The sequence below is a fragment of the Oryctolagus cuniculus genome, chromosome 13 (assembly GCF_051225735.1).
Source record: "Oryctolagus cuniculus isolate XC-2025 breed Fujian yellow rabbit chromosome 13, ASM5122573v1, whole genome shotgun sequence".
In the NCBI taxonomy this organism is placed as follows: domain Eukaryota; kingdom Metazoa; phylum Chordata; class Mammalia; order Lagomorpha; family Leporidae; genus Oryctolagus; species Oryctolagus cuniculus.
In genome coordinates, this window is record NC_142879.1 from 43044287 (window position 1) to 43067325 (window position 23039).

Sequence of the window (23039 nt, forward strand, 5' to 3'; positions counted from 1 at the left end):
CCACTTGAGTCTTTTTTTTTTTTGACAGGCAGGGTTAGACAGAGAGACAGAGAGAAAGGTCTTCCTTTTCCCGTTGGTTTACCCGCCAAGTGGCCGCTATGGCCCACTTGTTGCGGCTCACGCACTGCACCGATCTGAAGCCAGGAGCCAGGTGCTTCCTCCTGGTCTCCCATGTGGGTGCAGGGCCCAAGGACCTGGGCCATCCTCCACTGCACTCCTGGGCCACAGCAGAGAGCTGGACTGGAAGAGGAGCAATCAAGGCAGAATGTGGTGCCTCAACCGGGACTAGAACCCCGGGTGCCGATGCCGCGGCTCACTAGGCTAATCCTCTGCCTGCGGCGCTCCCACTTGAATCTTTAAACATAGCATAGTTGTTCCATGTTTCTACTCCTCCTATGACAAAAAGGCATTGTAAGCCTGTATATCTTTGAGAAAAGAAGATTTCTTTCCCAGAAAGTGCTATTTCCACAATATTATTTCTGTATATCAATGTTAGCAGAATATAATGGGAATGTAATATTTTGTGGTTATGGAAAAGAATCCCACACATAAGAAAATAACATGTTTACTGTATCAGTATTTTGAAATTACCATTTTTTCCTGGTGTAAGACATCTTAACCTTAACATGTTCAGCACTGTAAATCCATCAACTGCCTCATTACTGCACGTTCTTTGACCATCCAGACAACTCTCATTCATCAGCCACTGTTGAATGACACAGTCTGTGTCTGAAGACAAAGACCACACTAACCTTCTTCCTTAAATTAGAAACAGCTCATAGAAAAGAACTATGTCTTTAGAGAAAGCAAATGTTTTGGCTGAAGAAATATTGGAAGCATAATCCCATGGAACTCAGAGGGATCGGAGTCCAAGACTTACTTAATTAAAAGTCAGTAACTGAATCCTAAACTATTTCTCTGCAATGATTACATTTCAGAGTGCAGCTCAAGCCAGGACCAATCTGATAAAGAAAGAAATGGTTATATTATCTAAGAGAAAACATCTTGAAGACTCTAGAGGAGTTAGATACACTTTTAAACAGTCATTTTGAGAAATGGCATTTCTGTGGCTGACATTTCACTGAGCCCCTCTGGATGGTATCCTTGTCTTCTCTGGACAACCACAGCCTTGATGGTGGATGGCAAGCTCTGCTTACAGATAAAGATCCGCCCGACTGTCAGCATTTTCCTGTTTCCCAAGGAGCCATTGAGGCTGCAGGCTGTGGTTGGAGGAGACTGCAGGAAAGCACAGTAGTGTAACACAGATATACTTAAAGCTGGTGCTTTAGGAAATGGGAGTGCACTAAGATAACTTCATTGCAGCCACCCTGGGATGCAGGACTAGACTTTCTTTTTTCTGAATAGAGCTTGCTGTGATTTTCGAAGCTGCAGTATATGCCTGCAAAGCAATGAATTCTCTAAAAAAGTCAACTGGGTTTGAGATGAACCTGTTTTCTCTTTCTCTGAAAATAAATTATATGTATTGTCCCATTGTCTAACCCCAAACATATATAATATTTTAGGTATAATATTTATAACATAAATTATATAATATATTATTATATATTATCTTATAATAAATGTATATTATATATGATATATAATATATTATATATCATTAATAATTTATGGTTATATGTTATATACATATATATGTTATATATTATACATATAATTTATGTTATATATAACATATATATAATGGATTTTGTCACATTGATTTTATGTGTCAGTTGACATAAAATATAAATATATATTTATATATATAATATATATAAGAAAACCATTTTTGTAACTTGAACATTTGTTTTTGTTGTATTTGTTTTAAGTAACTTCTCTCAATTTGATTCACTTTCGATATCCCAACTTGAGACTCACCTTAATTTAACTTAAATGTGCATTTAGTCTGCTAATGTTTGAGAAGCATAATATTAAAGCAGTTAAAAAAAGGTAATTCACTAAAAGATAATTTAGCAGCTAATTAATACCTACGGTCAGAAAAAGAGCAAATAACATATAGATGGTCTCCAACTTATAATAATTCACTTTACAATGTTTTCACTTTATAATAGTGTGAAAGTTATATCTGTTCAGTAGAAAATGCACTTTGATTCTGAATTTTGACCTATTCCTGGGCTAGTGATATGCAGGACAACACTTTCTAGTGATGTCATACCATAGCAGCTCTCAGTAGTGCTCAGTCACATAATCATGAGGGTGAACCATTCACACTTCGCAGTGTTCTACTTTGCTAAGCTAGGATGTCTGGTAGACTATCACTATTAAATGCCTTTTGTATTAGGTTATTTTCAGCTTGTGATAGGCTTCCTGCCTTGTAGCCACATCATAAGACCAGGAGCATCTGTATAAAAGATTTAGGAGGAGAAGAATTTTATCATTATCTTTTAATTTATTTTGCATTAAGATATCATTAAAATAACCTATGAATACATAATTAATCCTGAGAAATGTCATTAGAATTTTTTTTCTAGCTTTAAAATTTTTTAAAATAATTTATTAAGCAATATAATATCACAGTGTCAACTGACACATAAAATCAATGTGACAAAATCCAACACACATTCATGATGAAGACTCTGAGCAGCCTAGGAATAGAAGAGGAATTTTTCAGCTTGATAAAGAGCATCTACAGAGACCTGAGAGCAACACAGTTAATGGTGAAAAACAAAATGCCTTCTTCCTACCAGGAATGAGGTAAGGACATTTATTTCCCACTACTCTGAGTAAGCACAGTATTAGAATTCTTGTTAATAATATGTAAGAAAAATAGTATGTAACCTGTACAGAAAATAAAACTGTTACTGTTGCAGATTACATTATTTTCTGTGAAAATGCCAAGGAATCTACAGAAATAATCTTAGACCCAAGAAGTGAGTTCAACAAGAACTTAGGACACAAGAACGATTCACAAAAATTAATCACATATCTTAATCCTAACAGTGAACATGTGAAAATCAAAATTTAAAAATTACAATACCATTTATAATCATTCCAAAGAAAATGAAATTCCTAGGTGCATACTTAATGAAAATATACAGAACCTACATGCTGAAAATTAAAAATGGTGAAAGCAATCAAAGACGACCTAAATAAATAGAGAGGCATGCATGTTCACAGACTAGAAAACTCAACACAGTAATAATGTCAATTCTTCCCATTCCCAATTGATGCACAGAAAAACCCTAGCAAGATTTTTGTGCAAACATTAAAAAAATCCTTATTTTCAAGTTTATATGGAAAAGCATAGGCTTTTAAATACCTAGAACTATTTGACAATGAAAAATAGAATGTGAAGAATCACTCTACCTGATACTAAGACTTACTAATTGACTATAGTAGGGATGAGTGTGATATTGGTTCAGAGTTAGACATATAGAGCGATGGATGAGAATAGAGAACCCAGAAAAAGATCCACACATATATGTCCAAATTTTTGTTGACAAAAGGGTCAATGCAATCCAATGGAGGAAGAACAGGTTTATCAGCAGGGCATTAGAACAACTTGACATACAAAGGCAAAACATTTATTTGAAGTTTGAGCTCAAAAGCAAAAAAATTAACTTGAAGTTAGAGCTCAGATTTAAACAAAAATTAGTTCCAAATTGATCATTGAAACAAATGAAAAGGTGTTTTAGGAGCAATCAGTAGGAATTCATTGGGATCTTGGGATAGAACAAGAATTCTTAGACTTGATAGGAGTTAAATGGGTAAGCTGGACTTCTTGAAAATTAAAAAAGAACTTGCTTTGTGAGGAACCCAGTTAAGCGGATGAAAGGTATGGACTGGGAAAAAATATTCACAAACCACATGGCTGACCAAATGACTATCACTGAGATTAAAGAATTCTCAGAACAGTGAAAAACAAATAATTTTTATTAGAAAATGGAAAGAATAGGACCAGACACTTCTCTAAAGAGTACCTACTGATGACAAAAAAAAATGCATGAAAATTGTTCATCGTTAAAGAATGCAAATTAAAGCCAAAAGGAAATGTTAATACACAACTATCAGAATGGCTAAAATAAAATTAAACAACAGCCTCAATAGTACAACTGGATGACCAGGGTGGGGTGGGGGTATTCTAAAGAAGGAAGAATGATGACTTTTTATCTAAAATAGTGGAAGCCAGCAGACAGTGGAACAGCCTCATAAAGTGCTGAATGAATTTAAATGCAGAACTAGAATTCCACATTCAGAAAATACCCCACAACATTTAAATCAAACTAAAATCACTGTGTTGTGCATATACTGCTGTTTTAAAAATCATTTTTCAGACTGAATTTACAATGATTTGCTAACTTCTTGAGTGAGTTTATGAAGGAAAGGGTCCTGGCTGAACTCATTTTTGCATCCCCCCCAAAAAAGCTCATTGCCTATACAGTAAGTAGTTGGTGAATATTGTCAAATGATGAAAGAATGAAGAAAAAATATAAGTGGTTCAAATTAGATCAATCTTTGCTTTCTTGTCTAAGTTGATATAGGAAATTCTTATACATATTTCTTGATTTCAAAAGTTCTTGCTGTATTATAAACACATATTATGCATGTATGCATGTGTATATACATATATAATTGTTAATGTCTATGTATGTACATACATGTGGTTTTTTAAAAAATGACTTTTGTCCTATGTAATAACCTGTTTAGAAAGCTAGTTCAGTTGACTCTCAAAGCATATTTCATTTTAAATAAAGAGCAGAACAATAGAAACTACATCAAAATATTTAAAGCACTTATAAAGGTACAGTTTTAAAACTGCATGTTTGCATTTACATGTAGTATTTACACATTTTTAAGGCATACAATGCAACTTTTCAATACATACACTTCGGAACATACTTAAGAACAAAATGCTTTTCTTTAGCTAAAAATTTTGGAACAATATATTATGCTGGGTCTGCTACTTAAGACACTTTGATCTTTGAATATTGGTCTTCAAAATAAGAATGACTTTATTTACTCAGTATTGATGATCATAAGGTTTTTAATTATCCCATGTTGTGAAAATATTATGTTTGAAAAAAATAAGATTAATAGTAATGTACTATTTAGTAGTCATAAAATAGACTGCAATATAAAAGATGTAGAATTTATAAAATCAGACCAAGTATCCAGTAGTTTTTAAAATTATAATTTCAACAAAGAAATGGGATTATTTCATCCTTGTTACATCAATTTGGGCACTGTTGTATTGACATTTCAACTTTAATTATTCGGGGATTATTTTCCCACTTCTGTTCAAGACTTGCTAGGTTACTTGGAAAATCACTTAATTTCTTTGTGATTTAGTTCCTCAACTTGTAAACTGAGCTACATTATAAGCATACCAATCCTAAAAAGAAAAGTCCAAATCTTTTCATTTTGTAAGAATCCTGTGGTAAGGAATTTTCATAAATTGGTGGCCATAATTTGGGGCTAGAGATTTTTTGTTATATAGAAATTTATTATCCTTATATTGCAATATATATTGTACTCCCAGTAACTGTACTAATTCTTTACCATTGTGCCATGCCAAGCCAACAAGACAGATGGACACTTGTCAACATCAGCAGAAAGATAATGGGATTTTACTACATATAAATATATGTAAAAGAAAAAGCTGGCAGGGTCAAATGAGAAAATGAAAGTGGAGAGAAGTAGTTCTAACCTTAACAATAAAGAAATCATGATTTGCCTCTGAGGAAACTCATCCCCAGCATTGCTCCACATTCCTGAGTACTTTTACCAATTGCCACAGTTGCAGGGTAGGCCGTTTATGGAAAACATAAATTTGGGAGGCAGCCAACCTGGTTCAAAGCCTGACTGTACCTTTCACAAACCTTTGACTGCAAACAAATTGCTTAATCTCTTAAATTCTAATTTCCTCCTTTGTAAAATGGAGTAATTCTGTCTCCTGGTATGGTGTGAGGATTAGATGAAGTGATTTACATAAAGCAGCTCCCACAGCACTGAGTAGCAGTTCAGCTTGGGGACAGGCACTCATTACCATTATGCCTTGGGATTTTGTGACAACTCTTCACTTGCAAGCCAGCGGAATGCAGAGCTCGCACACAAAGTTAACAGACTATTAGAATGAAGAGAATGACACAGTCCCATAGACTTACACTGTTTCATTTCTAAATTCATTTGCAGTATAACCAAAGAATGTTTCAAAATTTTTAATCCTGACCAGATATATTGTTCTTTTATGTTGCTGGGAACATTACACCAAAGCCAAGCCAATTGGAGTAAAGATGATCATCATAGCGAATTTTTCGTTATCAACATATTTTTTTAAGTTTTTGAGCTTTTTATTTAGTGAGAGGAATACATAGAAGAGTGAGGGCTTTATTTAGGGGAGGAGGAGAAGTCTAGAAGCTAAACTGTGGGTTACCAACATTTTAACTCAAACATCCAGTCATTTGCGCAAACTGGGTTGCATCTTGAAGACCAAGCTGTGGCTTAAGTTATGTGGACTAATAATTGCTTCCCAGCTCTTGTACTGTTGAATGCTTTTCAAAATGTTTCCTTATAATTTACCAAGATCTCAGTTTCATCACTTAGCTTGGTTACCACACTCTCATCTCGTTGTATTTTCCCAAGGACAATCCAACCCTTCAAGACCAGAGCAGCACTCAGGTTACTCTGGGGAGAGGCACCAAGTCTGATGCTGCTCTATGTTTATTAAAATCCTTCCCTTTCTTCTTGTTGATTTTGAATTTAACTCCAGTTTACTTGTATTTGTAGGGTTTTGGCAAATGAAACATTTGTTGGTTTCTTTATACCATTCCCATATTCTTACTCAGCAAAAAAATGCTTTTCAATAAAACCCACAAAGAATAACCTGGAGATAACCTTGGCTTTGGCAACATCACCCGGGGTAAGTTCTAATCACAGTGAGAGTTACAAGGCTTAAAAGGGAGGAAATAAGCTTAGTCTCATTTTCTTTAAATGGGTTTACTGTTTCAGCTCATCTCATTCTCAGGCTTCATAAGCAAGAATAAATGACATTAAAAAAGCAGACAAAAAACATTCTTCTTTTCTTTCTAGTAATACCCCCATTATTGCTAAAGTGAGTAAGCAGTGATTTATCAAATTATTCAGGTTGCAATTTAATTATCTTACTGCACAGGACTTCCAAAATCATGTGGGCTGGCAGCTTACATCAGGCTGCTTAGAGGCAGCCAGACATACCCATGCACTTTTTTTTTTTTTTTTTTTTTTTTTTTTGACAGGCAGAGTGGACAGTGAGAGAGAGAGACAGAGAGAAAGGTCTTCCTTTTGCCGTTGGTTCACCCTCCAATGGCCGCCGCGGCCAGCGCGATGCGGCCGGCGCACCGCGCTGATCCGATGGCAGGAGCCAGGAGCCAGGTGCTTTTCCTGGTCTCCCATGGGGTGCAGGGCCCAAGCACCTGGGCCATCCTCCACTGCACTCCCTGGCCACAGCAGAGGGCTGGCCTGGAAGAGGGGCAACCGGGACAGAATCCGGTGCCCCAACCGGGACTAGAACCCGGTGTGCCGGCGCCGCAAGGCGGAGGATTAGCCTAGTGAGCCGCGGCGCCGGCCCCCATGCACTTTTTATAACATTGGATGCTTTAGGGTTTATTCTTTTATTGTTTAGCTAAAGAATTTTAGAATGCCTCTCCAAGTTTCAACTTCACACCACAACTGTGCAATTACAAATAACTAGAAGCTGACATCTGAATTTGACATGTTTGTTTTCTCTCTGAGTTAACCACATTCTCCACTTTGGTGTACCCAGCTCTCTTCAGTTTTCTCTGCCTTCCTTTCCTTCTTTGCTCATCACCACTTCTAAGTCAACTACTTTTTCAACTCTCTCAATTTCCTCCCACCACTGCCAGTAGTCTTCTTTCAGAATATTCCAGAAACATTTTTTAGATTTTAAATTAATAGGTAAAAATATAGAGACCAAAAACACATGACCTAAATACTGAGTCTGATCCAGTATTCCTAATTCTCTAAGGATGAAAGTGGCTCAATTTACCACCTTGTGTAATAGCTTAACTATATGAGCCATGATTGAATTTTAAAGAGATGCATCAATATATAATACAATATATATGTTGTACCACACATTAAAATATAATATTGATGTTGAAATTATTTATTCACTTATTCCTTAATTCACTCATCTAGTCAATATGGATGGAGTAACAATTATGTACAGAGGTCTTAGGATTTGGTTAGAATTTAATGCATGGAGTGTGTGTTGTGGCATGGCAGGATAAGCTGCTGCTTGGGATGTCTACATCCCATATTGAAGTGCCTAGTTCAAGTCCTGGCCATTTTTCTTCCAATCCAGCTTCCTGCTAATGTGTCTTAGAGGAAGAAGACCATGGCTCAGATTCTTGTATCCCTGCCACACACATGAGAGACACAGATGGAGAACCAGGCTCCTGGCTTCTGCCTGGCCTAGCCCTGGGTGTTTGGAGATTTGGGAAGTGAACCAACAGATGGAAGATCTCTCTCTCTCTCTCTCTCTTTTTCTCTCTGTCTCTTTCTCTTACTCTACCTTTCAAATATATACAGATATTTTAAAAAATAATTCAGTGCTTGATTTAAGTTATAAAATATACTTTAGGAGTTGATTGTTAGATGCCAGTGCAAAGCAGATTAAAAAAAGAACAAGCAATCATTGTATTATGACATGCTTCTGATGAGAATGATGACCCCTGTCATTCATTCCCTCAGCCAATTCTTACCCTGGACAGAGTGGGTAGGGGTCCTAGAGCCTCACAGAACTTTTGAACCTCAATATTACTTTCTAACACAGTGTTTGACAGCTAAGGTACTTTACAGGAAAATTTCCACTTCATCCCTAAGTCATGGTTTAAAAGATAGAATATGGTAGTATTTCAAATTCATCTTTTTTTCAGTGAATAAACATTGCATTCAGAAAATGTTATCAGGCTTCTCTAAAGCCACCACCAGCAGACAATAACACGTGAATCAACTTGACCATGATCACCTGATTCCTAGTTTGTATCTCTTCCCATTTGGTCATATTTATACCTTTGTTGAGCTGTCATGCATTTTCTCTGTTTTAGACATGGGCTCTGGCCTTTTTGCTTTTGTCTCATAGTAAAGATCTCTGAATCTGACTTTGGTGACACCTGACTCATTCTCCATATTAAGAATATGGAGGAAGAATGTGGAGGAAGACAATAGGTGGTGCTCATCCTCAGCAGGTGCACTGTGGGAAACAGGTCCTAGCAACTTTGAGTCACACTTCCAGCACTTAACAGCTGTAGCTGAGATGAACCTCTAGTTACGAAGGTTGCTTGTCTCTGATGTTGCTGTCTCTCCTAGGGACATAACTTTGTCTTTCTAAATATCATCCTGTAGAAATCACTTCTCATTCTCTCCTGGGAAACTCAACGATTTATATGTCTGTCAGGTTGGGCTGGGCATTGGGCACAGTGGTTAAGAGGTTGCTTGGAATGCTCACATTCTATATTGGAGTGCCTGTTTTGAGTCTTGGCTCTGCGCCTGATTCCAGTTTCCTGTTAACATATACCCTGGGAGGCACCAGATGATGGCCAAAATATCTGGGTCCTTGCCACCCATGCAAGAGACTTGGGTTGAGTTTCTAGTACCTGGCGTTCACTTTGCTCTGCTTTGAGTTGTTGTGGGCATTTCTGAGCATTTGTGGAGTGGACATGTGGATGAGAGACCTTTCTGGCTGTCTTTCTCTATCGGTCTTTCAGAAACATTAAATGTCTACAAACCTTATATATAACTTAGCCAAGTGCTGTTTTTTGTGCAGAACTTTTGCTGAGTATCATAGAATACACTTTTTTAGAAAAAATGAGGGGCCGGCACTGTGGCTCACTTGGCTAATCCTCCGCCTGCAGCGCCGTCATCCCATATGGGCACCAGGTTCTAGTCCCGGTTGCTCCTCTTCCAGTCCAGCTCTCTGCTGTGGCGCGGGAGTGCAGTGGAGGATGGCCCAAGTGCTTGGGACCCTGTACCCGCGTGGGAAACCAGGAGGAGGTGCCTGGCTCCTGGCTTTGGATCGGCGCAGCGCCGACCATAGTGACCATTTGGAGAGTGAACCAATGGAAGGAAGACCTTTCTCTCTCTCTCACTGTCTAATTCTACCTGTCAAATAAATAAATAAAAAATCTTAAAAAAAAAAAAAGAAAAAATGAAATCATGACACTGCACACCACATAAATTCCATCTAGGATTCTGGTATATAAAATGAGAAGTATGTTGTGAAGAGACTGAGAAAGACTTTGGCATGAGACCAGTCCAGTAAAAAAGAAATGGAATATTTGATGATTGAAAACACGTTTCCAAATGAGAAGTGCTGCATGGATGACTCAGGTAGGTAGAGTCATGGCTGAAACAGGTTCTGATGGCAAAGGAGGGACAAAAACTAAGCCTGCAGAAGTTAGAATAAAGAGTACTTGTAGGCATCAGTTCTGCCCTGTAAACCATGCCTGCTTCAGCCAAGTCCACAGAACCCATAGCTTTTTGAACTATATGAAGTCAGTAAAGCCACTTCAACTTGGTAAATGCTATAACTTGGTACAGAAAAGTGCTCAAATTTGCATTTAATTTTAGAGTTTCTCAGAATCCTGAAGCTCAGCACCATCATTTAGCTATACATCAGTCACTCAGGATCAAGTATTCAAGTAGTGTTGGAATGCATGGGGAAGGCACATAGATATCACAGTCAGATATCAGCCCGAGTGTTGCTTTGTTCGCTTTTTCCTTGCCTTCAGTAGAATGCACATAGGCCCTAACAACAGACATTTTAGGAAAGGGGACCAAATTTCATTACAAATTTAGTAATTAGCAATGAAGGGCAATTTCCTCCAAATTTGCTCTAAATCATGAGGAATTAAAATTAAAAAAGAATGTACAAACTGAAATATACCTACTAATCACATAATTATATAAGCTGGGCTCTCTACTGACTTCTGAAACATTAAATCAAATGTACATAAGGTATTACCAAGTGCGTAATCTCAACAGAAAATTAGAAAAGCCCGTCTTAGTGTTTTAGTCAAGATAAAAGACACGGAAATGTCACAGACTACCTTGGTCTCGTCCTCTTCACATCAATTATTTACTGAGTGAAGATACTGTCTTCCAGGCTGAAGTGACAGCTTTGGGAATGAAAATTCATTGCCTGATCCCCAAGTGTGCTTTTCCTGTCCTAACAGGAAAGGCCAGCTGGTTTTACATGGATCAGAAGGAAGAAGAGTAGTACCCTATTAGCTTGGTCTAAGTTTATTTTTATCCAGATTTGCACCTCTATAGTTAAAGATACCAGTTTTATTCCTTCCCCTTTTCTTCACCACAAACTACTGTAAATATCTGTATATATTTAAAAGTTATACAAAATGATCCATAAACTTATATATATGGGCTTGAAAGTCTGGTAAGACCTAATATAAAATTATAATACTTAGGTTATTGATTTAAAAAATCTTTAAAATTATTTAAAATATTTATTAAGTATCTCCAAGTAATTGATGGCATTTATATAGCTAAAAAAGAGATACATGTCATTCTCATGACATACAGTGGTAGCACAATGCTGGGAAGTAATGAAATTCCATTGGAGCTCTCTCCACCTAAACCTTTATCCTAACTGAGACTACAGAAAAACAGTAATTGACTCTAAGCCTTCAATGACTCATGAGAGGACAATGGCCCTGACAGTGTGGTATTTTTTTCTTCTATGTTACTTCAGTTCAGTGAAATCTCAGTAAGACTAAAAGTGTCTTCTTTGTAGCTCAGAAAACACAGTAATTTAATAATGCCAGGGAACCCTGGTTAACTTGGGAAGCTTTGTGAAGATGACTCCAGTGTAAAGAGCTTTGTGACTATTATCTCAATGAGCATGCAAGAATAGATGAGGACAAAATAAAAAAAAAAAAAACCTGAAAGAAGGTAGCAGAGGAAATGCACATATAAGCCACTGATTTTACAGTCTGTGCTACCAGGCAAGAATCTTTTATATAAAACATTGGATAAAGGAAAATTGTTTTTTCTTTCAGAGTAGTCTTGTGGGTTTTTTTTACTTTTTTATTTATATAAAGGGAATGAATTTCATGTATTTCATATATACAGTTTTAAGAGCATAATGATACTTCCCACCCTATCCCCCCCCCCCCCCACACCTATACAATTCCATGAAGGCAACACTCTATCTGTCCATGAGATTTGCTTTCAGGTTACTACTGACATAGCTAAATGCCAGTAGGAGGCAACTTGGTTTTCTAATACTATTTGTCATGATGTCTGTGATTTATGGAGAAGCCTTGAAAACACAAACGTCTAACTGCCCGCCTCAAGAAAAGCACAATAAATAACATGCCAAAGGTAACGAAGTTGAACTGTTGGGTTTTAGTACATTAATCATATCTGTAATCAAATGGAAGAATCAAAACACTTTTGAGAGTCAAATGTGAATTGCCTTAGACTATGCCATAGATATTATTAGGATAAACAAGAAGTAGTTTTAATTCAAATGATTCAAAGTTAATTTGAAACAGATACTTATCTCTCACATGCAGTGGGAATGAATGAGCACCAGTTTCTTCTCCAGCTTCAAATTCCTCCTAGATATTTCCATGTAGATATCTCATAGGCCTTCCAATTCCAACTATTCAAACCAAATATAAAACTTCTCCCCAAATCTTAGACTCCTAAGCTACCACCATCCAAAAAGTCACCTATAACAAGTCATTCTCAACTCATGTCCTCACTATATGACATCAAGTTCCAAACATTGTACTTCCAAGTCTCCTATCCTCTGAGTGTCTCAGAGAGTTCACCCTTCCTTCTTTATCTAATCTCACTGTGTTAGTTTGAGCCTTGGGCATTTTCCATAATCAGTATACTGTTCTTTTTCACAGTCCATTTCAGCCAGGCAGTGTTTACTTGAAATTCTCCAAGACTTTTTACCACTTAAAGGATAAAGTGAGACCGGCAATAGGGGCTTCTTTCTTGGCCTGGTCTGGCTTTCCCTGGCCTTTTGGCTCAACTTCTTTGATTTCTGTATGTGATAAAACAAGGTTTAGGTCTCATATGAGAGTGGTTATGTAGACAAATCTTACCTTGTGTACAGGAGAGTGATTTGTTAAAGAAAATTTTTAATGAAAACATGTTAGATATAATTTGTAAAACCAAGGCTGTATGTGACACAGTACTCTTAGCTTAAATGAAAAGCAATGGCAGTCAGGCAGATAAAAAAATTAAAGCAGAAAGGTAACAGCTATGAAGAAGATTTACAGAGGCAAAATTCTTACCCAATGTCTGCCGGAATGATATCTTCCAGCCTTTTGCTGTATCAAGTGAATCAGTCTTGAATACTAGGAGCATATAATTATTGCTGCTTCTAATATTTGGTGGGAGATCAGAACCACAGAATTTGCCAAGAAGGGGATCAGTGGTGTTAGAACCATCATAAATTGCCAGGTAGTCATGGGAGCAGAAGGTAGAGGGAGCCACATCGAAATCATTGAACCTGTGGAATGTACCTTGTTAATACTAATGTCTGGGAAATCACACCTTTAGTTCTTACAAAACAAAGATGAAATCAAAACTGAAGTACAGCATTCAACTTCACTTAAAAGGAAATATTTGCAATAAACTGATATACTGCTTGGTTTAACAATTTTAGTCAATTTTTTTGAGTAACTACAATATGACAAAATATCTAGAAAATATCTAGTAATACCTTCTTTTAAGGGCCTTAAGAAAAAATATTTAATTTTTTCCCCAGAAGGTTTTAGTTGATTGAATGTTTTCAAACAATGGTGAAATTCAAGATGAAAAAGTTCTTGATACTGTTTTAGCACATGTAACATTTAATGTTCTTGTAAAAATTCAGGGCAAAATAATGGCTAGACCTTGTCTAAACAAGATAAGAGTCGGAGAACTCAAGGGGCTTCCATAGCCTTGGAAACTCATGACTGGTGCATAGGGAGATTACTGATGCCATAAACAGGAGTGTCAATTTGTAAAGTCAACAACAGGAGTCACTGTGCACTTACTCCTCATGTAGGATCTCTGTCCTTAATGTGCTGTACACTGAGGCTTAATGCTATAACGAGTACTCAAACAGTATATTTCACTTTGTGTTTCTATGGGGTTGCAAACTGTTGAAATCTTTACTTAATGTACACTAAACTGATCTTCTGTTAAAAAAAAAAAAAACGAAAGAAAGAAACTATCAATTCCCAACTTGACTCTCACTGGGATTAAACATGACAATAGGTCTGATCTGATTTCATCATCATTTAAAAAAAATCATCTATTATTTTTCACTTTATGTTTCTGTGTGGGAACAAACTGTTGAAATCCTTACTTAAGGTATAATAAGCTGATCTTCTGTATACTAAGATAATCGAAAATGAATCTTGATGTGAATGGAAGGGGAGAGGGAGTGGGAAAGGGGAGGGTGGTGGGTGGGAGGGACGGTATGGGGGGGAAAGCCATTGTAACCCATGAGACGTACTTTGGAAATTTATATTCATTAAATAAAAGATAAAAAAAAAAAAAAATAATGGCTAGACAATTTCCAAAAATATGATATTCATTTTTGTTATTTATGGACAACACACTTATTTTTCACAATATAATCTATAAGGAAAAATAAAATCTGAGTTTCAAAGGGGACTCAAACCTGTCTTGTTTTTGTTTTTTTTTTTTTTTTTCATCATTTTCCTAGGAGAGAAAAGAAGATAACTGGAAAAACCCGGTGTCAGAAAACTTTATGCGGCCTGGGTATTTTGAGGGCCTTGGTATAAGGATCTGTGTTTTACTAATGCCTGCATTCCCTAAAGCCTCTAGGGTAGCAATTGTTGCATACATAGTAGGCTTTAAGACACACAAAAAATAATTTTTAAACATGCAAATGTGATCTTTTTTGTCTTTTCAGTCTTATTATTGGGCATAATGGGCACGGGGAGGGAAGTATCAGAATGATGGCAAAAGGGCAGTTCGAGGCAGGTTGGGCATCAAATGAGTATTCAAAAAGCCCAGGTACTCAGCACCTTAAAAGGGAAAAAGATTGTTCAGTGTGGAGCCATTCCTCCCACCTGTGGCAGAAATGAACTTTGACTATGGTGAGCCTTAAGATCCAGCTGGAAACTGACATATGCACCAAATATACCTGCATTTTATCTGTTGCTACCATACACCTACCTATCTACCTCCTTAGCTATTTATCAACTATGGTCTGAAAGTCTGTGTCTCCCTAAATTCATATCTTCACATTCTGAACCCAAAGGTCATGGTAATAGGATCCGAGCATTTGGGAGATTACCACATTATAGGGGACGAGCCCTCAGTAATAAGATTAACACACTTATAAAATGAGGTGCAAGAGTCATCCCCTCTAACGCTTGTACCATGTGAGGACACAGCAAGGAGATGCTTCCTATAAGTCAGAAAGAGGACCCTCACAGACACTGAATCAGCCTTTATCTTGGGCTTCCCAGCCTCCAGGACTATGAGAAGTTTTGTTGTTGGCATTTTGATATAATAGCCTGAATGCTCTAGTAATCCTACATGTGTTAGGAACAGTCTATGCTACAGCAGCTAATGAGAAAAGCTCCCCTTATGCTTCCATTCCTGAGCACATGATCCCTGCACCAGCCTCTGCTCCACTCCATCTGGCAATTTTTATTGTCCCTTAAAGGAATCTTTGGCCCTGGAGCACCGTTCCCTCACAAATATTCTCAGATGGGAGCTTTGATTTTCTTCAATGTCCAGCCTATAGACTATTTTCCCTCTGACACAAGAACAAAGTGATAAGCTCTGTTTTATAATCCAAGGACCCAATTGGTACATGAGGTCCCTGGGGATGAAGCACCGAGAGTTTATCATCTTTAGGGTAAAACATGATCACACACAAATGGGGTGGAAGGTAGGTAAGAGTGGTCCTATTTCATACCTTCTATGTGAAAATCTTATACTGCCACAAAATAAAACTTCTTGAGCTTCCCATCATACACTGCTTATCACTTGAAACACAACATTAGAAATGTCCCATCTTAAATAACAGAGGTCTTGAACCTTATCCTTGGAGAATAGGAGCTTGCATTGCCATCACCAGCTTTGTTGGGAGTAAGCAGGATTAGAGGGAGACTAATTATGTAAGATATCTCTTATAGCTCCAGTATAGAGGTATTCTAATGCGTGAAGAAAAATTCTTTTTCTTAAGTGGTTGGAAAATTTCTCCTTTGGAGACAGCAAAGGAAATACAGAGGACATGGTCTTTGGAGGAAACCTGAGAGGAATTCAAATTTTGTTTCCTCATTTAAATGTGTGTTACTTTGAGAAAGCTAATTGAGCCCTAGTATTCTCATCAGTGAAATGAGAAATAAAGACACACACACACACACACACCACCACCACCACCACCACCACCACCGCTACCACCACCACTACCACCACCATACCTAATGTGACTATTTTTAAGAACAAAATAGGACAATTATGGAAACTGTTTATCAAAGCACCTATTTAAATAAATGCCCAACAAATGGTAATTCTTTTCTCTTGTCCTCCTAGCCGCTTTGATTTCAACATGGCTTTATAACTTGACAGCCCATTGTATGGTATGAATCTCTCTGGCAACTGTTGGGGAATTATAATGACTGCTTCGGTGAGTGGAGTGCCTGTTTCTCCTGCCTGAATCACTCCTGGCTTGGATGGAGGGCATGAGGCTCGTTCCTGGGTTTGACTCCCAGACAGAAACTGTACTTCTGCTTCCTCTAACAGAACCCTGATGGGAATCCGTGTTCTTCTTCATCAGGAAATGGCTCTCTTTCCTGTGAATAAAGCTGGGAGGACTTTCTTAAGAACACAAGCCGGTGATACGTACTTCAGATGAATCACCTTATTGTTTCTGACAGTGATGGTATAGAGACAGTACAAATTATTGGGGTAGTCTGTGTATGAGTAGGAAGGGCTCTTGATGATTCCACTGGAGAAGTTGAACACACCACCACAAGCTGCAACAGAAGCCAGGAGAACATGCGGAGAGCAATTATTATCCACAGCAAGAAAAATTACTTCCAAAATATTCTACACCATTGTACATTTTCCCCAATGAGAAAGAGTAATTTTTTTCTAAAAGTCAGTAACCAAAAACCCACTTCTTTTTGCTTACAAATAATTCAGATATTTCCACTGAGGGGGACACTAAAAGATGGTAAGTGAAGAGAAACAGGGAAGAATATTTTAAGGTATATCTTGGAAAGGAATGAGTTTGGGTCAAAGTAATGATCAGAGTGAAAATGATAAAAAAGAACATTTCATGTGCTGAGACATGATTTCCTTTGCCCATAGTTAACTGTCAGAGACACAGACAGAGGGAGGGAGGAAGGGAGGCAGGGAGAGAGAGGGAGAGGGAGAGGAAGAGGTATGAGTGATAACTAGAATTTTATTTATTTCTATTTCTTCCTTCCTTCCTTCCTTTCTTTCTTTCTATCTATTTATTTCTTTATTTCTAAAATTATAATGGGTTTAGTATATTTTAATGGTATTTCTGTGGTTTATAAAGCATCCATGGAATACTTAGAAATACATCTCTTAAAAATGAGAAACAAATTGTGGCTGCCATTTAAAGTTATGATTTATTAATAGTATGTATGTTAGCTGAGCCCACTTTGCCAGAAAAGTCTTCTCTTTATATATATATATATATATATGTATATATATATATTCATATATTCAGTCCTCTGGGTACCTATGTAATGCGCTAAGTGTCAGATTTGGGTAGCAATTATGCAGTTTCATTTTGCACAAGTATGTGGTCTCTGAAAGTTGATCAACACCTAAATAATTTTCATCTTGCAAATGGATAGGATTCAAAGTCTTAATATCAGCAATACTGTTTACGTGAAACTCTCATGCTATATACATTAAACCTTGCATGCTGTGTTTTGCAAAATGTGGAATGAAAGAAAAAAAGAATATAAAACAGAGATTGTAACAAAAGAATAGAACAACTCCATCTTTCTCTTCATTCGATGAGGCTAGAGGGGAAGACATGCTGATTGCTGAGTTCTATTCTACTAGTGCCCACAACCACATAAAACATAATTACACTTTGCAAATGTTGGGGTTAGGATTCAGATAGCCTCTAATGTGAACAAATTATAAACACTTTTTCATGAGTAAGTAAACATTTTTAGTCTTCTCTGTGGATAGAAATGATGACTTATTTAAAGAGTAACTATTTAACTTACTGTCATTAACAGTAGGTTTGGTCAAACAAAGACAAAACAAAACCAAGGAAGATTCTTAAAGATTTATATGCCCATGTCATTAAAGTTGGAACACTGTGGAAAAGATTGACAGTAAACTAGTCAAGTAGGAGAATAAAAGATGATTCTAATGGGGAAATAAAGACCTATGATGTTCTTGTAGCTACAAAGGCCTTTGTTAGTCTGTTGACTTGTCTTTTCATTTTGCTTTTGGTATAGAGAAGCTATAAATTACAGCATAGTTCAATATATAAATTTTATTTCTTTTCCTTTAGGGCTATGTCTTTTGCAAATTGTTCAAAAATCCTTTATTTGTATCATAAATATATTCTCTTATATTGCTAATAAGTTTACTAAACATTATTTTTCTTATTAAGAATTTAATTGAGAAAATAAAACAGGCATCTGGATAATTCAGGCTAAAAGACACCTTTATGTAATGTACAAATGACTAGAGATAGCAAAAATGTTCATCTAAACCCAACTGGCAAAATACATTTCAGTTCTCCATTTGATTTTCAAGGAATAGTTCTAGTTAAAGTTCATTAAAAAGGTATTTTTTAAGAAAAATGTTTAAGCATTTTTGTACAATACATCACATTGACTCTTTTTTCCCCTTAAAGTCTCTGAATCTTCAAATAGATGAGGCATGGATCACAATGAAAATCCCTTATATAAACAAGAAAATCCCATGGGACTTGGGGGGGGGGAGAAGGATGGATGTGTGGGCAGGAGGGAGGGTAGGGTTCAAAGTATCACAATATTCCTGAATATGAAGTATATGAAATTTGTATACCTTAAATTAAAATTTTTAAAAAATGATAAAGAAAATTCCAGACATTTCATTAGGGCTACTCACAGGTTATGCGATAGGAAAACTTGAACCCAAAGTCTGTGATGTGTGCGTTGGAGTAGAAGTTAAGCAGCACTGGACCAATGATGGTGAGAGGAGCCAGGCTCTCACTACCACACACAGTGGCAAGAGGTGTTGAAGAGAGGCTGTGACCTCTGATGATGTGCACACCATCATTGGCACAGGTTCCTGAGACGGTTGAGCGAGCTGTGCAAAGCATGGAACAGCCAACATTACAACCAGAAGAAACATAAACAGTCAACACTGTAAGCATTCAACACTGTAAGCATTGCATGACAATGACTCATGCAATTGACATCAAACTTAGCTTAAGGATTTAGCAATATCATACTGAGCATAATACTTTGCAATCTAAATTTTGTTAAAATACAGTATACAGCATCATGTATTTTTGTTTGATTAAAGGTACTCCTAAAACACTTAGTTACACAGACGTTAATTCTAACACATGGATTACCATCCTACAGTCAATTGTTACCATACTGCTCAATAATTCTGTCTTCTTCATGTTTTGGTTACTAAAAATAATGTCAAAACAAATATTCTTACACATCGATTTAAATATTTAGGGCAGTTTCTAATTATTTCTTTAAAATAAGTCATGAGTTTGACTTGTTTTTCTGGTTCTAAGGTAAGATTCTTTTTTCTACTCCCACGATACTTTAGGTAACACCCTTCTCCATTCTCATTCTCATCATTCCATGGAGAAACCTGGTACCCATTAGCAGTCACTCCCATTATCAGGTACTATTGATAAATCATCAGACCCATTGAGGCCAGTCAAATGTGTTCAAACTGTAACTGGTCAAGAAGGAGGCCAACAATAGGAAACAAGCATGTTAAACTTGGAAAACATCAGTAGCCATGTTTTCTGACATTTGCATCAAAGGAGAAATAAGTTATCACGCAACAGACAGAAAACAGAGGGTGGAAAGAGAAAGCATGCTGAGGAATTGTTTTGTTCATAGATTGCTTTGTTCTATAAGTCTACTACTCCCCTTCCTCTTTGTTATATTTTTGAATATGTTTTCCACCCCTTCAGCATTCTCAAGTCCCTCTTGAAGCCCAATAACTTGGTGTGCTGTCAGTTTCAACCCTAGAAAACACTTCAGCCTTGGATTTGTCTAAGATTTGCAGCTTCTTTGCTGTTCAGATTGAACTAGCAAGTGTCTAAAAAGTCTGTCCCTATAAGCCTCTTCCTGGGGCTAGAGTAGGTCCACATGCCTGTCCCTGTGGCTACCAATGCACAACGCAGGATCACACTCAGAGCTTCCTGAGCCCAGCACAGCACTGGGGTGGGAACAATGACCACACTATCACAGTTTGCTGTTAGGTGGACCCATAACCTGTGGTAACTGCTAACAGGTGATGTTGTCTGGGACACAAGATCAATTGCTTGGGGCCAAGGACTCCACTTGGTACCAAAACAGATTCAGAGACTCCATCCACAGGCAGAGGCCTAGGAATAGGGGCCATTGGGACATACTCAGTGTTGGGGTTTATCAGTCCAGCACTGTGTCCCAAGACATAGCCTATGGTTCTTTGCTTTGTGCCCAAGGCTGGCAGAAGGGTGCTAAAGGCAGCCCTCTAGCAGTCTAGGCTGGTAATAAGCGAGGCTATAACTGGGTCTCACACTCACAAGGCTCTGGGCACTTTCACACGGTAGAAGCCTATGTGAAGCTTGTGGAATACACACCCAAATGAGTCCATTCCACTGGAGTGCAGGTCTCTGCTTGATGACGGATTAAGTCTAGAGGCTCTATCGGTGAGAACTTGCCTGAGGACAAAGGCCTTTGGGCTTTATCAGGTGCTGAGTCTCACAGTGGCAGGTGCAGCTCTGAGGTCCAAGGAAAATTTGAAGTTCCCTTTCCTTCCCTACTACCCAGCGATTGAAGTCTTGTTCTGCTGCCTGCTAGAGGTCGGGGAACAGGTGGCAGAGGCAGTTCCCTGGCTGCCTGGCTACGGAGAGCCCAAGACTCTGCGTAGTTACAGGGACTGTGTACTTTGGGTTTGTCTTGAGGCAGGCCTGACACAGGGATTCAATTCTAAGGTCTGGAATTAATTCCTTTTCCTTCTCCCAAGTAGGAAACAAGGCATCTGTCTTCATGCTGCACTACTTGGAGCTGGGGAAGAGGTGATATGAGCAACTGTTCTCTTCTTGCTTTCTTAAATGTGTTTTTTCTTACTATGGTACTGAAACCAGGCACTGTGGTCTATCACCTGGCTTCTGTAGCTCTTGTAGGGTGAGTTGGTATGTAAATAGCATCCAAACTGGCAATATTTTGTAGGGTGATGATTGCTGGAGTGTTTTACTCAGCTGCCATCTTTTTCTGTTTCTTCTCCCTTCTCATTTTTAATCTTTCTTTGATGATATGAGATGGTATATATCTTTCCTATAAGCACCGCTACTTCATATCTAAGCGATTTGAGAATAATCTATGACTTTTTACTTGATGCAATGTTTAAGTTGTTGCTTGGAACACTTGCCTCTCATATCAGAGTGGCATATTCAAGTTCTGGATACTCAGCTTCCTGCTAAAGCATGCACTGGGAGGCAGCAATGATGGTTCAAGTGCTTGGGTCCCTGCCACTCCTGTGGGAGACCTAGATGGAGTCTGCATCTCCTGGCTTAGGCTGGTCCAGCCTTGGCTGCTGCAAGCATTTGGGAGTGAACCAGTGGATGTCTCTTTGTGTTCACCTCTCTGTCTCTTTCTGTCTCTCTGCCTTTCAAATAAAAGTGGAAAAATATTTAAAGAATATCAATGTATATATTATTTTCAATATGAGTACCATCCTTTCCTTTTTGGATATAAGTATTTGCTTAGAGAAAATTGATATTTTTTATCATAAAATACATATGTAGTTTAAATTTTCAGTCATTTTAGGAACACATTTGACTCCTTAGTTAAGTTCTCTCCAGGTCAAAGAAATACTAAGGTACCAGTTTAAGGATATATTTATTAAATTATTCTTAGGGAATTTCCTTACGTTGAAAATTCTGTAATAGAAATGTTTCTAATTGGGAATAAATCTATGATTAAAAATGTGAAAGACTTAATTTCAATGACCTTATCATGTAATTAGAAAAATATAATTTTGGAAAAATAGGACAAAAATAGATTAAACTTAAATTTATAGTTCTAATATTGCTAAACTATGCACTTTAATTATAAATTCAGAATTTATCTTCAAGACACCAAAAATCCACTAGAATCTTAAAAATTCAGAGTAAATGAGTAGAAGAATAAAAAATAAGTATACCTTTGTTATAGCAATATATTTACAAAGTTATAAAATAAAAATTACAGAATGCAAGGAAATATTACTGATGCTGGATTAAATTTTTGGTTTCACATTTGTTCAAATGGTCTGCTACTCAGGTATCCTTTAAGTATCTAAGAGATTTTGAAGTTATTGACCAAAAAGTGAAATAAATGATCACAGTGATAATTGTATTAGAAAATCATGGAAAGGCTACAAAACATAAGGTAAGGTATGTTTTATTTGTGATTATGTGTTCAAATAATTAATTTAAAAGAAATTCAATTATAGAAAACTCATTCATGAAATGGCAAGGCATATACATGTATATGGTTTAGATTTTCATCTTTTAAAGAAAAATTTTTGGGGCTGGAGCTGTGGCACAGCAGGTCAAGCAGCTACCTAAGGCACTGGCATTCCATATGGGCACCAATACGAGTCCAGTTGCTCCACTCACAAGTAGAGCTCCTTGTTAATGTGCCTGGGAAAGTGGCAGAGGGTGGCCTAAGTCTTTGGGCTCCTATATCCACATGGGAGACTCAGGGGAAGCTCCTGGCTCCTGGCTTTGGCCTGGCCCAGCTCTGGCTGTTGTGGCCATTTGGGGAGTGAACCAGTGGATGGAAGACCTCTCTCTCTCTCTCTTT

The 23039-nt window shown here is 37.4% G+C and overlaps 1 protein-coding gene across 1 annotated transcript in view; it reads right to left on the reverse strand.

Moving 5' to 3' along the window:
- The window catches only part of CUBN (cubilin), a 283377-nt gene that overhangs the window by 31899 nt on the left and 228439 nt on the right, over nucleotides 1–23039 (reverse strand). The window contains exons 57-59 of the mRNA XM_051820614.3: nucleotides 19120–19320; nucleotides 16874–17003; nucleotides 13290–13507 (exon numbers count right to left, since the gene is read on the reverse strand). Coding sequence (XP_051676574.3) covers nucleotides 13290–13507; nucleotides 16874–17003; nucleotides 19120–19320 — 549 coding nt within the window. The remainder of the gene's footprint in view (nucleotides 1–13289; nucleotides 13508–16873; nucleotides 17004–19119; nucleotides 19321–23039) is intronic.